The sequence below is a fragment of the Colossoma macropomum genome, unplaced genomic scaffold (assembly GCF_904425465.1).
Source record: "Colossoma macropomum unplaced genomic scaffold, Colossoma_macropomum, whole genome shotgun sequence".
Taxonomy (NCBI): Eukaryota; Metazoa; Chordata; class Actinopteri; order Characiformes; family Serrasalmidae; genus Colossoma; species Colossoma macropomum.
Window position 1 is genome coordinate 38,447,173 of NW_023494795.1, and position 18,235 is coordinate 38,465,407.

The 18,235-nt window shown below is 39.8% G+C and overlaps 1 protein-coding gene across 1 annotated transcript in view; it reads right to left on the minus strand.

The window, feature by feature from the left end:
- Positions 1-887: 887 nt before the first annotated feature.
- rngtt (RNA guanylyltransferase and 5'-phosphatase) overlaps positions 888-18,235 on the minus strand; it is a 194,252-nt gene continuing 176,904 nt past the window's right edge. Inside the window, exons 15-16 of the mRNA XM_036582370.1 lie at positions 4,021-4,144; positions 888-1,358 (exon numbers count right to left, since the gene is read on the minus strand). Of these exons, the coding sequence (XP_036438263.1) occupies positions 1,201-1,358; positions 4,021-4,144 (282 nt within the window). The 3' untranslated portion in view covers positions 888-1,200. The remainder of the gene's footprint in view (positions 1,359-4,020; positions 4,145-18,235) is intronic.

Consider the following 18,235-nt stretch of genomic DNA (forward strand, 5'->3'; position numbering starts at 1 on the left):
TAATAATGGTGCTGACTGTAGTTAATGAATAAAAAGCCGTAGGATGTAATAAGCCTGGGAATTTTAAGGGTGAGAGTGCAACCTAATTTCAGGTTTCTACAGTCCAATGTTTTCTGATATGTCCTTCTTTTTTGGCTTGGGGGGCCCTTTTTGTTGGACTAGAGAATCCTTAGGGACAGTCCTACTGTCCAGTTTCTCGCTTCACTGGAAAGCAGCAAGAAAGGCTGGGTAGCAGCCTATTTACAATGCACTCTGGTCTTGCACTATCAGTCTGGAACTGTTACCATTTGACCCTGTATTCTGACAGGCCAGGAGACTCCACGGACTCTGATAGGCTGCACTTGTTTCAGGAGACTCGTGTCGAAGACCCCGCGCTGTGTCACCGCTGCTTCTGGCATTTCTGAAGCGAATGCCAAACTGGGAGTCTTTAAATCAGAAGAGACAGGGCAGTCTGGTGCCTCATATCCTTCGACTGCACTAATCGAGAAGGAAGTTCAAGAGGCCTCCGTGTTTGGATGAACAGGGTAATGCCTTGAAGAGAATCAAATCTGAAAGAAAAGGTCGCCTCGGCTAACTAAAGAGCTGAATTCTTAACCAGGTAGCAAAGCCTACTTGAGTCATTCAAACCACATCAGCGAAATGCTTGCTTCTGTGACTGACCGTGATGTAACAATAGTAGAACAGAGTGGAACAGTCTATTGGTCAAACTTATCGCTGGTCTCTGTGGAAAATAAAAATACAGACAAACAAAAAGCAGGAAAAAACTGACAGTCATCTGTTCTGCATAGACAGTAGCTTTGGAACTCTTGACAACACATCAGTTCTTTGAGCCAACAAAAAACAGGTTGAATGCAGGGAAAATAAATAAAAAAGGAGGTAAACAAATGTCAGTGTAACACATTTATTTATTTATTATTTAAACAAGACCTTGTCACAGCTCTGAAAGCTCAGACAAGGATCTCCACATCATTTTAAAGAGATTTCAAAGCAGTGCAGCGTCTGCTGCCTGGTAGATGTTTTTTTTTTGAGAGTTCGGAAAGTGACGAAGCTGCGAAATGTTACGGCGCAAATGTCTCACAAATGCCATCGGCTGGTTTTCCGGTGATGATCGATGATGGTTTGGAGATACAAATAATAATAATAAAAAAAAATCCAAAACACAAATCTTGCTACACTAGCGCAACTCAAACCTGTCCCACGCTATGGTAAGCCGTGGTTGGGTCTCTTTGGAGGGGGAGGGGGCATGAGCTGGGCATCCAGGTCCGAATGGTGTTTCCGGGACTGGCTCTGGGCGCAGCGGTCCAGGAACTCCAGGAGGTTTTCCTTAGTGACCGGATACTGGATACTGTTGCACACAGCTGTGTAGGACAGGAACAGGACATTAGTGCACATGTGATGACGAGCCATATCCTCCAGCCATGGCCAGGCTCTGGGGTATTTATACAGGGAACCATTATTACTTTATTTGTGATCATCATTCAGTGCACTATGGTCATGCTGCTGTTAACGTCCATGACTTTAATGAGTCGGCCAAGAGCCAAGTGGAAATTAGAAGGGAGGCCAGATGCTGTTTAAACATGAGAAAAAAAACAGCATATTTGGTAGCACAGATGGTTAAAACTCAAATCTATTCCAGTCCACAGGGCATAACAAAGTGTTAGAGACAAAAGAACATAGGAAAACAGTGTGGTGCCCTTAGACTACCCGTGACTCCGAGACCTTACTGAGCTGCGTTTGCCTGTGGCCTGCTGTTTACTACAGGATTGTGGATCATCTTTTTCCAGAGTTAAAAGTTTTATTATTAATATACACTTGCACCCCAATGTGCGTGAAGGAAAACAAAATGTATTTAGTTAAGTACGGACATTTTCATTCAAGTAATCATCTGAACTAACCATCTGACTCATTCTGAGCAAAAAGATATGCATCACCTCTGATGCTAGCTGCTCATGAATGTTAACCTGTATGTTTTCTGTTTTCATTTCTAACATTTAACCAATTTTCCTATTTTAAGTCTACAGATGCAAAAATTCATAAAACTAGTCTAGTACAGACTGGTTATATTCCTGCTCAAAACACACCTCAAACACACCTCATTTAACTCATCAGTTAGTTACTAGGAGGCATGTGGCGAAGTTCATATCGCAATAGTTACCCATCACAGTTTATGATATCATGATACTGTATAAAAAGAAATATATATATATATTTTCTTAATGCCGTTTTTAAACAGTACAACTGTGTAGGTGGTTATGTATGTACAGTATGTGTAGTAAAATATTTATTAAAAATAAAAAGTAAGAATTGTTGCTCTCTGTGTGTTTAATGACCATATAGGCATGTTTGCAGTTCTGCAGGTTGGGCGATAGGAGATACTCGTTCCATGTTCGTGTGGTTTATGTGATCTGAGATAAAAAGTGATGTTGTGAAATGGGTGTTGCATATTATCCAACTGGCATCTATCAGTTTTGGCCTAGTTTACTGGTGTTTTAAATTTATACGAAGTAGAAATGTGGATTAATTGTATGTGTTTAAAATTCACTGTACCATTACCATTTACTACATTGTACAATTTATCTGATAGCTGTTAGCTCACTTCTGTCTTCTGCCATGCCAAAAATAACGCTGACGTCACACGCAGCCAGTTCGTCCTGCATTGAAAATTTCAATGTACCCAACATCATCATCCAAACTGGAATACTGTTCATGTGGTGCCTCTTGCTGGGAAACTCGCTTTTCTGATAAAAACCCAGACCACTTCAAAGCAGAATTAGGACTAGAGTAGAGAAACCCTGCTATAAAAGCCTTTACTGAGAGCTGTGAAAGGCCCCAACATAAAGCAGCCATTTCTAAAACTTCTATTTTTTTTTATCATATAATGATAATTGTACATCATATTCTAATATAACAGTACTTAGTGTTGAAGTCTGCACTTTATAAGCATTTGTTTATCCACTGCAATGATAATGCTAACTTCTACTATTGCTTTCTATTGTTTATCCACTGCAATGATAATGCTAACTTCTACTATTGCTTTACTATTGTTTTTCCCCATGATAAATTAGCATCAAGCTAATGGTTTTATACTATACAGCCCCAGCCTACACATGAACATGAGAAGTTTGTAATAGTAAATCAGGAAACTCTGTATGTCATTTACAGTGAATCTTTCAGTAAACATTTCAACTTAAAGCCTGACTGAATATTTAGCCTATTAGCAGTCTGCTGAGCTGGTTGTTAAACAAAACCAGGGGTATGGTTTTGGATCTTTTACTTCATATACGCAGAACTTGTGACTTCAAACAGAAATGTATTCATGAGATCCTGCATTTCTTCCCTCCTTCACTTGAACCTTCTATCATTTTTTGGAGGGAGGAAAAAAGCTCTGGGACCCCTCCTTCTGTCGTGCTGTGGCTGTACAATGTGTGTTTGTTTACCTGCATCTCTGATGTTTGCTGAAGTTGCTGACAATAAGAGAAATGATAAAATAGAGTCTCTCTGACTAGACGTGCAGCTTGGATATACAGCAGAGTGGTTAAGTCACTCTCTCTTTATGCTGGAAAGCAGGCTTCAAACCTGCTTCTAGACTTCTTTGAGCTTCTAATGCTATGTTCCTGTCAATGTAACTATATCACACTGGTGCTGCTTGTGTAATGTAATTTAAATCGTTCTTTTATCTCAGCCCCTGATTATTGTGGAAACTCTTGAGACAATGATAAAAAAAATGTGATTAATCATAAAGCCCTGGTTAGCCAGTTTAGTGTTAGAGCAGGAAAAGCACCAAACTGCACAAGACTAAGACTTTTTGTGACCGCAGTATCCCTCACTAGCATATAGACTGTTCAAACAAATGAATTACTATTCAATTACTATTAATAATACAGTAAAAAAATGCAATCCAAATGCATTCACAGCCTCAGACTGGTTTAGCTGGCCACTCATCAGTATGTGGTAGATGGAAAGCTTCGAAAGGCTTATTTAAATATTCAGTGCAGGAGAGGTCACAGTGTTGGCACTCACCCATCGCTGTATCATAGGAGTTGGGGAAGCTCTTGTCTATTCTCTGCCTCATGAAAACCCAGGAGTTATTTTTGAATGTGCACTCGATGATCTTATTATCGTACTGCTTCAACTCCTTTGACACCTGTGGAGGAAGAGCAAGAAGCACCATTAGATACAAAGAAGTATTACACACAAACACCTCAGAAATGCACACGCTGAAAGAGTACCACTACATTATGGCACCATATTGCATACAATTTATTACACATTTATGACAAGCTTATGAAGCCTGTGAAGTCAGTCCAACCACCTCCTTGAAAGCAAAGGCCGTCTTTATAAATATTTGTAATGAGTGCAAGCCATTCACATCGTAATGCGAAAAGCATCATGTGTCATATTTGCATGTAGTTCGCTTTTTCAGCTTTTTGTTTGAATTTTCCATTCCACCTTAAATGGAGCAAGCACTTGTACAGGAGCCAGAATGTAACTGATTTAAGTTTAAGGTGGAATGGGAATTTTGAATAAAAAGCTAAATTCAGCTTCCCTAAAACTCTCAAGTCATTTGTCTCATACTTGCATCCTGTACACTCGTGCCTCCGACTGTCAGACTGAAATTCATTTCGGAATGCTGAAATTTGAAAAATATTAGCTATACAGCTGCAAGGTACCAACTGGTCCACGGTTTGTTTTGTGCGCAATGCCTTGACCATGGCGTGGTCTCATTGAGCTGACCATGGCAGCTTCTCAGGCGGTACGAGAGGAAACAACAGCACGTCAATCGCTCTGGTGTTCATGTTAGGCTAAGGCTAATCCAACATGACTGGCCATTTCTTTATGACCACTGCCTTGAAAGTGGACTACCTCAAAGGACTAGACAGCGGATGGAGACCGAGGGTCTGATGCTTTTTCATTTTCATTTGTATTGTGATTGAAACACTCATGACTCAGCCACTCAGCTAAAGAGACTAACAATAGCATGTTGCATTGGGTTATTAGTGTTCATTTGTGGCATACAGGTACAAACTTTCTGGCAAACCTCATGATAAAGCTCATAAAAACAACAAAGGCCACTGTATTTACACACTTAAAATATTTTAAAATGCTAACGCAAGGACGTATCGTTCTAGGTTTTCATTTAACAGCAGTAATAGAGGGAGCACCACTAATATTTGGTGTAGGATGTTCCACAAGCTCAGTGCAGCGACCGCAAAGGCACAATCACCCTTTAAGCTTTAACCGACACTGTGCAACAGCCAAAAGTAACCCATCTAAAGACCTCAGAGTCTTTAAGGGAGAAGCAAGTCAGCCCACAGGATGTGGCTGGCCCATTAAGAGCTTTAAAAACAAGAGCTTTAATAGACCTCTAAACTGGATCTTAGGCTGAAATGAAGGTGAAGTGATACTCTGTGTCAGTGAGGAATCCAGAAGCTGCATTTTGTACTAATTGTAAACGAGCCAAGAAATACTTATTAACACATTTAAATAGGGATGCACCGAAATTTCGGACACTAAAACATTTTGGCTGAAAATGGTTGAAAGTACCACTTTTGATTTTCAGACTGAAAGAGAAAAAAGCTGAGATTTTCAGCTGAGAACAAAGATTAAACAGGCCTACAACAAACTGTCAAAATCTAACACTTGGCAAATAATTAAATAAATAAAAAGTGCTTATTAACGCTGTTTGTTTCTTACACTTATGTTTAAACAGTTCAACAGTGCAAATATTGCCTGATTGTAGCCGATTTTGCGGCTTCTACAGGGAACATTAGACAAGAAGTATGCAATTTCTGTTCTTGTTGAGAATCAACAGGAGGTATAACACTAAACACTCTTCCACTACAGGTTTGATAACACTTGAAAACATAATATCCCACTCGATATGCAGAATACATAGCAAAAAAAGCAGAAAGGAAAGTCCTAACTAGCGTGTCAATGACATTTGTAGACTCAGTTTCCAAAAATTGACATTCATGACGACAGCCAGAGTGAAAAAAATAACTAATACATTGTTATTTATTGTTTTTTGCATGACTAACCATTCTTTGAACATAAAGTCAAAAGAAAACAAGTGACAAAATAGGATTTTTCAAATCTGAAGTTTAAAAAAAAATTAATAAAAAGATTTAAAGAAAAAAAAACTAGACTCCTAACAAGCGTGCAAGACCTGGTAGAACCCCAAAACCATCAAATAAGACAATATCAAGCTCCACTCTTGCTTCAGATATGAAAAATCCACAGGTCTTTCTCTCCATCCTTCCACTGTGAGAACACAACTCAATACTACTTGTCTGGATATTTAGCTGTCAATAAGCCCTCACTGAGAAACGGAAATAGACAAAAAAAGGTTAAATCAGCACTAGAACATCAAAACTGGACACCTGAGATGTGGAGTAAGGTTTTACAGATTGATGAGTACTAATTTGTATTTGGGATTACTTGGACCATGAGAAGCAGAAAATGCAACCAACTTCTAAGACCGAACTGGAAGTGTGGAAAAATTTCTCAGCAGCTTTCTATGAAAAACTGAAAGAGAGTCTCCTGAAATGGAATCTGTTATAAAGGCAAAAAGTGGACAAACTCAATACTGAAAAAATAAACATAATTAGTTGTTGAGGATTCTGTGATTGCGTTAAATGTATGTTTTTTTTGACTGGAAATTAAATATAGGAAAGGGTGCAAAAAGGTTACTTCTGCAGAGTACTGTATGTGCACACACACACACACACACACACACACACACACACACACACACACACACACATCTTATCTAAGCCGCTTATCCTCTTGGGTTGCGGGGGGTGCTGGAGCCTATCCTGAGCCTATCACTGGGCGAAAGGCAGGATACACCCTGGACAGGTTGCCAGTCCATCACAGGGCAGACACACACACATTCACATCTAGGGCCAATTTAGCGTTTCCAATTCGCCTGACCGCATGTCTTTGGACTGTGGGAAGAAACCAGACCACCCAGAGGAACTGTATGTTTAGTGTTAACATTATTCATATGATGCCCACCTATTTAGACACCACTACACCACTGTGAGGTACTGAAGGATGGGCCCAAATATAAGCTGTTACAGTTTAAGCATTTAGTAAAGCAGCATTAAGAAACCAGGATCCATACTACATAGCACCAAAAAAGGTTCTTTGCCATGCACCAATAGCAGAACGCTTTTTGGTCCTACATAGAATCATGCACAACAGGTTTTCCATCCAAGAGACAAACTATTTCACCATGTAAAGAACCATTTATATGTTCAAACAGTTTATTGAGCTGTCAAAGTTCTCTATGTAAACACTGAGCATACTTAAGAGCCTTTGACAAACGCATTTTTAAAGGAGGTAGCTGACAAGCTACCAAAGTAAATTTCAAGCAAAGATGGTAAAAGAAGGGCTTCCGGAGTAAAGAAAAAGCCTCCTCAAGAGCTTTAAAATGTTGAGAATGCCTCTAAGGGGGTATTTAAGGTGTGCAGAGGGGCTCACAGACAGCAAGACAGCAGGTGCAAGACTGCAAGAGACAGAAAGAGAGAGAGAACGAATTAAGCTCTGCTCCATGGGTCTGCGGGACAGCGGAGGAGTGGGCGGCACTGGAAGGAAACACTGGTCCTTTGAGTGCAGCGGCATGCTGGGTAAGTAAAAGCCCGTGTGCTCTGGCCGCGAAGGGCATCTGTTAGCATGTCGGGGGGGAAAGGAGGGGGGGTGGCGCTTCAGAATGACGAAGCGATGAATCGGAAGGGAGAAGAGGAATCACAAATGCGCACAGATAAAATAATGCCAACATAATTACTGCACACACACTAGCGGAAACCCAAATATAGGTGTGCGAACACACTGCCGCACACGCTGATGGCACCAAGGGAGCCGGTGGAGATAATCCTCCCTCATTTGGCAGCGAGGGAGCAGCTCCTGTTAGTTTTGGCCCAGGCCGGCATCACGCCCCAGTTGTAACCGTGAGATCCTGGCAGCTATTTTGGAGCCGACTTGGTGCCTAATCCAACCAAATCCACTCCATTATGGCTGCGGTCTGGACCACACGTCCCTCAATTTACACTCCATCTTTCAGCCAGAGCAGAAAGCATCAGCAGTCAGGACTGTCACTCTCTCTCTCTCTCTCTCTCTCTCTGCCACCCAACCCGCCCAAATCCACAATCACTCCATCTTTCCTCTTTCCGCACACCTGCAAACTGCATTACTAACAGCTTGGGTCTTCACTACAACATGAGCTGCTTCTGCTGTTCTCAGCCATGTTTTGGCAGTTCCTGTTCAGAAGTTTGAATGTACTTTTCATACTGAGAATTCTGTATACAGTTTTATGCAAAAGTTTAAACACTCCTATTCAAATTGCATGTTTTGTTGATTTTCTATATGAAAATAAAAAAAGTAAAAAAAAAAAATTCTTAAAATGTGAAATACATTTTGGCATAAACTGTCCACAAAAATTGAGTGCATAATTTCATTTATTTGCTGAAATGAACTGAAAAGTAGAAAATATAAAATATTAAACTTTTGTACAGGTATAAGTTCTGCCCAATAAGTTAAATTCGGCAAATTAACAGTAATTGTACATTAAAATGTACAGAAGTTTGCTGTCCTTAGATGATAAGTTAATTTATCTTCAGTTAGAAAATCAACAAAATGTAATTTATTTCTCAAAAAGGGGGAAAATTCTGTTTTCCATGATATGGACCCTTTTAGAAAATATTACAGGCAGATATAAACTTTGTGGACACCTCTCCAAATTATTGAGTTCAGGGATTTCAGCCACACCCATTGCTAACAGATGTATAAAATCAAACACATAGCCATGAAATCTCCATAGATAAACTCTGCCAGTAGAATGGGTCAAACTGAACAGCTCAGTAACTTTAAACACAACGCTATCACAGGATGCCACCTTCGCAACGCCAAGGCACACTGCCACTGGACTTCTGGACTCTCAGGTGGCGGAAACGTTTGATGTATCACGCTTCACTATCTCGCAGTGTGATGGACGAACCTGGGTTTGGTGGATGCCAGGAGAACGCTACCTACCGAAGGTGGTGGAGGAGGGATAATGGTCTGGGGTTTGTTTTTCTAGAGTTTGGGCTCAGCATATTAGTTCCTGTTCCAGTAGTTCCAGGGTAATGTTAATGCTACAGCATATACTTTTGATATTTATATGCTTCCACCTTTGTGGCAACAGTTTTGGTAAGGCCCTTTCCTGTTAGAGCACGACTACACCCCTGTGCACAAAACAAGGTCCATAAAGACATGGTTTGTGGAGTTAAGGGTGAAGGAAGTCCAGTGGCCCGCATAGAGCTCTGACCTCAACCCCACAGAACTTTTTTGGGATGAATTTGAACGTTGACTGCGACCGAGGCTTTCTCGTCCGACATCAGTGCCTGACCTCACAAATGCTCTTTTGACTGAATGGGCACAAATTCCCACAGATACACTCCAAAATCTTGTGGAAAACTTTCCCAAAAGAGTGAAGGCTGCTATAGACACAAAGGGTGGCCAACTCATATAGGCTCATATAGGCGTGGTGGTCAGGCGTCCACATAGGTGCCTACTTTCTTTTAGATATTTAGTGTATTTTATGGTGTAGCAACAGTTCTTTTTTAAAGAGGGTTAAAAAAGACATAACATATTTTTGCTGTATTGGAAAATGTATCAAATTGAGACTGCACAGTTAGGTATCAAGTCAAATTATCAGTACTCCCCTAATGACCACATATCAGCTGAAATCTGACTGGAAAGTGTTTACACATCTCTGCAAAGTGCTTTGACCATGTCATGTAGATGTAGCCAAAATGGTCTATTTCTTACATTCTTTTTCAGTTGTGCACTAGTGATCAGCACTAAAAAAAACTATCTCAGCAGTTACTTTTTGACTGCTGGATTATATTGTAGGCTACACCTCCTATACGTTTCAGGCAGTGTGCTCTGAAATGCTGAAAGTTCAGCTGCTGAAATATGACTCAGAAAGCGGTGACTGAGTCACAACACCCCCTCTATGTGAAGCCAAAGGCCTGGGGGGACAACACTGGCTCCTCTTCTTTTATGAGCTCAAATATTTTGATGCTACCTTTATACTGCCTTTCTCTCTCTCTCAGGCTTGCCATGCGTTATGAGCAAGACAGTGGAGGGGTCGCTGAGGTGTCCATGCAGGGCACTATTAATCGTGAGAATGGCCTCCTCTCGTATAGGAGCTGCAGGGTGGGGCTCTATATGAAGCTCCTTGGAGATGCTCCGCATGCTAAGAGGCAGACTGGAAGCAAACAGTGCGGACCAGCCGAAGGCCACTTTAATAAATCTGTGGCGAGAGAAATGAGGCATAGGGAGGAGAACAATGAGAGAACAGGGCTATGCATGAAAGGCAATGCGCACAATACTTCAGAAAAGGAGTTTTTTTTTGTGTCAGAGATAAATCAGGCAGACAGGAGACGATGGACATAATCACGAACCATAAAGCTCTCCAAATTCGAGGCATTATCTCAGTCATTTTCAGCCCCACTCAGAGCCACGCCGGGAACACCTAAAAACCTATTCAAACCAATCATCTGAAATGGTAGCAGTGATAATAGTAATTAGTGGGTGAACTCTTCTGTAAGGTCAGTGTCTGATAAAGGCAGATTGCGTAGGAGGCCTTGAGCGCTCAGACTCACCCACAGGGACCTGTGGAGCGTGACTGAAGCCAGAATAAGAGAAAATAATACAAAACACAGCAAGGAGAATCTAGAACACATTGCAGAGAACTTAGAATACAGCAGAGAACCTAAAATAAAGGACAGAGACCCCAGAATACAGTGAAGAACCAAATACACAACAAATAGAAGCTGGATTACAGCACAGAGAACCCAGAATTCAGTGCAGAGAACTTGCATAGAAATCTAAAATAAAACTAGGAATACGGCATAGAGAACCAAAAACAGAGCAGAATACTGCCATAAACCACAATACACAGCGCACAATGCACAGAGAATCTAGAATACAGACCCAGAGAACAGAGTACTCCAAATATAGCATACAGAGCCCAGAGAACCCAGGGTACAGGAACCAAAACTAGAAACCAGAAAGCAGCATAGAGAATCCAGAATGTGGAATGAGAGCCCAGAATTCAATAGAGAATGCAGAATGAAGTGGATAACCCAGAATACAGCATACAGAATACAGCCTATAACACAGAATCCCCAACACAGCATAGAGAACCTAAAGTACGCAGTTTAAACTACAATAAAGAACTCAGAAGACAAGCAGAGAACCCAGAGTAGAGCAAAGAAGCCAGAATGCAGCACAGAGAACCCAGAATACTGTAATATAGGAAAGATAATCTGTCAGAGAACTTATAATACATATTGGAGAACTCAGAAAGCAGCATAGAGAACCTAGAAGGCAGCAGAGAACCCAATATACAACAGGGAGAAACCAAGAATCCAACAGATGACAAAGAATACAGCATTGAGAACCCAAAATGTAGCATGGAGAACACAGAATGTAGCAGATAACCCAGAATGCACAATAGACAACTGAGAATACAACAATGAATGCAGCATAGAGAAAACCAAATGCAGCATTCAGAATCCAGAATACACCAAAGAATCCAGCACACAGAGGAAAATACAGAATACAGTATAAAGCACAGGGAACCCTGAGTTCAGCCTGGAGAACTGAGAATGCAGCACAGAGATCCATAAAATACAGCAGAGAAACCACACAGTAAATTAAAAGTAGGCGTCTTAAACCCCATCTAATGGGTCTAATCTAACGTTTCCTTATTGACTTACCCATGCTATCTGTTGGTAACTGCTGTAACACACATCCTACATGGATACCAGGCAGTTAAACAACTCGCTCTTAAAGCGTCAGGTTATCAAAAAATCTGAAAGTACAGACTGTTTCTAGCTACGCAACATCCATTTTTTATAGACAACAGTATGTTATGCACTGTCAGAAACTACATAAGCAAGTCTATTTGATACTACTAACAACCTGACGCAAGCTACCAGTATAAGCTACCATTACTTATTAGCTACGTCAGCCTCACAGCTCCTGTACAAAATTAAAGCCAAATCTGAACACCAAACATACCTACAGCAATTCACTTATTTGGCATGAAGTGGAACTTCTTCAATTTGATCCGATTGCGCAATCAATTATTTACATGTATTCATTTATTAATGAAATAAACAGTTCAATCTTCTTTTATTTGCCATGCCTTCTACAGGCTGAAAAGGCTGAGAAAAGTGGTCCTTCGATTACCACAGGAACAGAGCAGTCAGAGCAGCAGCTGAGCCTTACAAACACGACAACCACGCTAAACAAATTAAGGCACTAGTGTTTTTCTTGTAGACGGTTAACGAGAAGCCATTTGTCTAGTGGAGTAGCTGCTTGCGTGTTTTGTCTGAGTTTTCCTCAATCAATCACCCAATCAATTACCACTGTGCATTGCTAATTGTGTCCTATCTAATGAAGCCACAAGACTTTAATGGTAGAACTGCAGAGGCAAACAAGTAATTAAAAAGCGAGGCAGATTTTGCATGGAAACAATACTCAAATCAGCATGGCACTCAAGGAACAGACTACATAATGGGCCTGATATTCCAAAAAAGCCCTCGTTCTGCTGTGACTCGCTTGTTGGATTTCGATGTTATTGTTTCTCATGAATGGATGGAGGGTTCTCGACTCAGTTTATACATGTATTTATGGAGATCAGAGTGAACGCCAGGCACATGTAACACACATGAAACTAATTCAGCAGACAGTTGATTAAGTGGAAAAGCTGTGTTGAATTCATTTTGATAAGTGTCTAGCTCTAATTACACTAATTGGTACTTGAGCTCTTAGCAAAAGAGGTGGTTGCCTTGCTTAGACTGCTTTTGCTCAAGTCAGCACAAATAATATCACTGGAAATGAGAATAATGAGATATATTTTATTTAATATATCTGCTTGATCGCCTCCCCCCCACTGGTTTAACTGTGTTCATTAGGGTATAACCTGATCTTAAATTAGCGCTCTCGCTTTGAGAAGTTTCATAAGGGCCACACTTCTTCAAAGACCTTAAAGTCTCAGGGAACAGAGTGTAAAATATTAAAAATGTTTATATGATGCTAAAATTGAGATCCAAGATAGAAATATGATAAAACACTGCTTAATAAACACGGATCAGAAATATCTGAGAACTGTCTGGGCGGGGTCCTGGTATGTTAATGAGCTCACTTGACTGACAACACGTTTAATATGAAATCTTAACACAATGCAAAGGACGCCAAGTTTTCAAACTATGTAAAAAAGTACAAAGTCACATTTTTTCTGTATATTTTAATGATTTTTTTAATCAACTCCTGTTTATTTTCACATTAAAGAAATGAAGGGTCATCAGAGTTTTGCACAACACTATGTTGATCATTCTGTAGACACTGTAACTGTACATGTAGACATTGTACATGCATACGTGTATATTGCCTGCCTACAAGAGCTAGACTGACCTTATTATAAAGAAAACATGGATTTAGGTTCCCTAGCAAAAATGTAGTTTACACAACTTTCCCCTCCATCCAAATGTGGTGAACCAATCAAGATCGGTGTCAGAAGTCGAACAACATTCAGGCTTCCAGATGTTACTACTGTTTTTAGCTATGTCATGTACTTTTCCCCCTTTTTCATAGATAACAGTGCATCATACAGTGTCACATGAGCAAGTATATGAGAATATATCTAACATTTCATGATTTGAGGAGAGTATGTGAAAATTTACACAAGCAGTTTGCACTATGCTAATTGGTGAGACTTCTATTACTCAGCTGGTTTGTGCCATTAACCTCAGGGCTCCAGTGCAAAGCTAAAGAAACTTTCAGACACCAAGCAGGTTTTGGCTGAAAACTGTGGTTAGTTGATGTTTATCCAAACCATTTCTTTTTAAGTCTTTCAAAACAGTTCCTATTTATTTAAATTTTCAGCACAACAGTGATTCCCTCCAGCGATCACTTCTATAATATGCATATAGGCATGTTTGAGAGATTTTCAGCGTTCACAGTGCAATTTGCCGCACAGCGGTGTAAGAATATTTCACGCAGCTGTGAAAGTGAAATAAATCCACAGTTCAGTCCACATACTAAGCTCCAAAAAGTTAAATTTCAGTTTCAGTACCCTTACAGGTCTAATGTCTACCGTAACTCTTTTTAAGGAACAGCACTGCTCCTCATAGACTGCATTGGTGGAGTGGGAAGCAGAATAATTGACTGATAAATTATTTAGTCTTAATATCGGCTAGATGGTCTGCATGAGGGAGATTAAAATCTGATTAGGTAACGCCCAACCCAGCCCAACCTTCATACAGCCACTGCAGAGCAGGCTATTCTCCATACTTGGGCAGAAACCAATTAATTCCAATCCACTAATGTCTGTGTTTATGAACAAAATGATTTTTCAAAACATTGTGATTGTACACACAGGCAATGCATGCAATATAATTAAAAACAAATGTTTTTTGAAAAAGTGTCTGAAGTCCTTCTAACAAACTGCCATGCATCTATTGTTTTATATAGTATTCCTACAAAAGCTTGCAGACTGTTAGGGTGTAGTCTACTGCTATGTTAATTTAGCATGGATAAACAGTAACAAACAGCAAAATGCCTCGGAGCTGTCAGTGACTCGAGAGCGAGTGGTGCACGAAAAGCAATATCTGAACATCACAAGTGAGAAGACGTACTGGTGTCTATGTTCATGGAGACGAGGATGTCAACAAGACTGTGAGAGTCTATCGCTTTAAGGCATTAAGTCCTTATCGGTAAACAGCCATATGCAAATGTTTCAATCAAGTGACATGTTTTGTTGATTTTCACTGAAAATAAGTGAACACATCCTCTACAGGGAGCAACTTTGAAGATGGCATTTTTCTGAATAATTTCTATTTATTTGCTGAGTTAAACATATTTCACAAAAAAAAATTTAAAATCAAATATGCTATAACTTTTCCCCATGTTTTATCCCCCCTCAATATATGTAATTCAGCAAATAAACACTAATTGTGCCTTATCATGTGCAGAAGTGTGCTTTGTAGAGGTTTGTTATTTTCAGTTATTTTATGTCATTTAATTGGGGCACTTAAACTTTTGCACACCACTGTTTACACTCTTTCCTCATTTGACTGGACAGGCCTGTGATCTATCTGGGTAGGCCTGGCCCTGCGTAACAGCTGTCATGAAATACAGCGCTCACCTTCGACTCGTACCTGCGACCCAGTCACAGCCATGATGTTATTCACGTTAACGCAAGACCTTCTTTTGTGTTTTTTTGGTACAAAGATGCTGAATGTGTGTACGTGTTTGTATTGGGGGCACAGCGATTATTCGATTTAGTCATCTAAAATCGACGACCAAATTAGTTGGCAACTAATTTATTAGTCAATTAGTTAGTGACGTCATTACGTGTCTTTCTCACACTCACTAGGAATGTTTTGGGCTTACCGCTTACAGGAGAGTTAACAACAGCGCAACGTCAGCCTCAAGAACAAAATCCTTAAAAGTGTGGGAGCATTTAACGCTAAACTCAGAAATAACACGTCAGTTGTGCTGTTTGTAAAGCCATCCTTAGCTGGCATGGGAGCACATCCTCCATGCAGGAGCATCTGAAGAGGAAACTTGTCGGCTCACTGGATGAATAAATTTATGTCGGTAAGCCCCGTCCTAAACTGCACACTAGCACACTAAATAGTGTGCAAAAATAGCGTATATACCATTAGAAGTGCACTCATTAGTGTAGTGTGTGAAGTACAGAAGTATGTGGGACGCGGCGATAGTTGTGCCGATTGTGTGGTTTAGTTTTGTTATATTTTATTGCTGCTACTTTGCACATCCTTGGTTCTAAAATTTGACAGGAAAAATATGTTGGAGTCTTATTTATCTTTTGTATTAGCAGGAAGGTTTATTCCAACAGTGAATGTTCGAATGTTACATGCAGAAATGCATAAAACAACCTGAAGATAAATTTAAAAGCCAATAGCTACAGGAGTTATTTGGTAACGTAAGGATTCACAATCCGAATAATCGATTATTCGAATCAGCCGTTTGTTGCAGCCCTAGTTTGTATGTGTATACGCGTTTACACATAATACAATTTTTATCTTATCTGTTCAATATACTGCCTCTTTGTCATTATATTGTAATGTTTGGCTTGCCTTTCTTTTCACTTTATTTGTTTGCTTTATATACTGTCTGTCTGTTGTCTTGATTTTTGTCTGGATTGTCCGGCTTTATATCTTTTTTTTATTTTATGTCATTAAAAAAAAATAAAAAATGTCTTCCTATGATATGGGCCCTTTTAAAAAGGTACAAAGACAAAGCCTCTGAATGTAGCAGCGGAGAAACATTAGATAAGAGAGGGTTAAAAAAAAAACACCAGTGACACTAAAAACGAACAGTTAATAACAAATATTGATCTATTTTTAACTGCGGCGTGCCGAGCTCTGCTCCACAAAAGGTCATATTACGTGCATTTCTCAGCCAGCGTAATTCCGCAGAAATGTTCTTTCACTAACAAAAGAACACGGAGAAGGGACCGCAGCATATCAGATTTTCTCTGCAAGCTGAAATACATGCTTCAGTTAAAGAATGCCTGGCAGGCAGAGCAGGCAGAGTGCTCTTACACATGCACATGCTTGGATTAAAGCCCCTCGCTCTTCTCACGCAGCAAGTCCCCTGCTGCTACCTGAACAAAGCGGGAGGTTTTTCTGTGTGTAAGATTAATAAGGAAGTGCAGAATGAGATGGAGCGTTTGATCCTAATGGAGACGTCACACGGAGTCGACCTCCACCTCTCAACAGAGAGAAGAGGAAAAGTTCTGGAGCGGATGAGTGGGCCGTGTTAACTTTGTGGGGCTGCCAGGGAACGGCAAACGCAGCGAGAGGGCTGGATACACACACGCTCGTCAGAGAGATCAGTGAGTCATCATATAGAGTGTGTGAGTGTGAGGGAGAGAGAGAGAGAGAGAGAGAGAGAGAAAGGAAGGGTGGAAATTTGACAGCTCCCTCGAGCCTCATTCAAAACAAAAATAGGCGGTGTTCAAAAATTACAGTACAGAAACACACATACAGCCCTCCAAAAGTTGCAGTGTTTTCAATGACACTGAAACAATTTCGTTGCAGATATAGGCATAAAATGATTATAATTACGACGTGACATTCGTACTACTCTCTCACAATAAGATTAAAGGGCAATTCCATCAATTCAATTTCAAAATTTTTTGCATACCTAAATCATGGACCCATATCCTACATTTTCCTGCCCTTTATTTTTTCCCTTGATGTCCACTTTTCTACAAATTTGTGTGCTTTGTTGCAACAAAAAATGGTCAAAATTCATCTTTAAGTGACCATTTTAAACCTCTCTTTATCCTTTACAATTTTAACAGGCTGTTTTTTATGGTGCTCGTAAAACTGATACAGTTGTATGCAAATGTTTGGGTGCTCCTGATCAAAAGACATGTTCTGTTTATTGTCTAAGTGAAAATAAGTTAACACCTCCTCTTCAGAGAACACACCTCTGCACATGTAAATTACTGTTTATTTTATATTTATTCCTGTGTTAAAATCAGCAAATAAACAGTGATTAAATTAAAATGTGCTGATGTCTGTTTTGCTTTGCAGCAACCTCCATGTACCTTTCCACCATTTTAACATATAGAGGAAAAAACATAAAATATGGCCTGTGCAAAACATACATTTTTGTTAATATGCTCATAGTGGAAATAGTCCCCAAAGAAAACATATTTTTCAGACATCTGCACATTTTAATTTAATTCCTGTTTATTTTATGTTTAAACCTCTGTATGTTAAAATCAGCAAATGAACAGTAAATAAATTTAAACTTGCAGAGGTCTGAAAAAGTATGTTTTCTTTGGGGACTACTTTGCCTTACAGCAACCTCCATGTACCTTTGCACCATGAGCATATTTTAACATATAGAAAAAGAAACATAAAATGTGGCTTTTGACCTGCAAAACATACATCTTTAATATGCTCATGGTGGAAAGGTACATGAAAGTTGCTGTAAGGCAAAATATTCCCCAGAGAAAACATATTTTTTCCTCTGTACATTTCCCTTTAGTTTAGTCCCTTTAGTATGAGTAATCATTTTTAATGTTACGATTTTAATACATAGAGGAAGAAGTATAACATGTGGCCTGTGCAAAAGGCACGTTCTGTTTTATTTCTTGTCAAATATGCTTAACCTGAACAATAAATAGAACATTGTA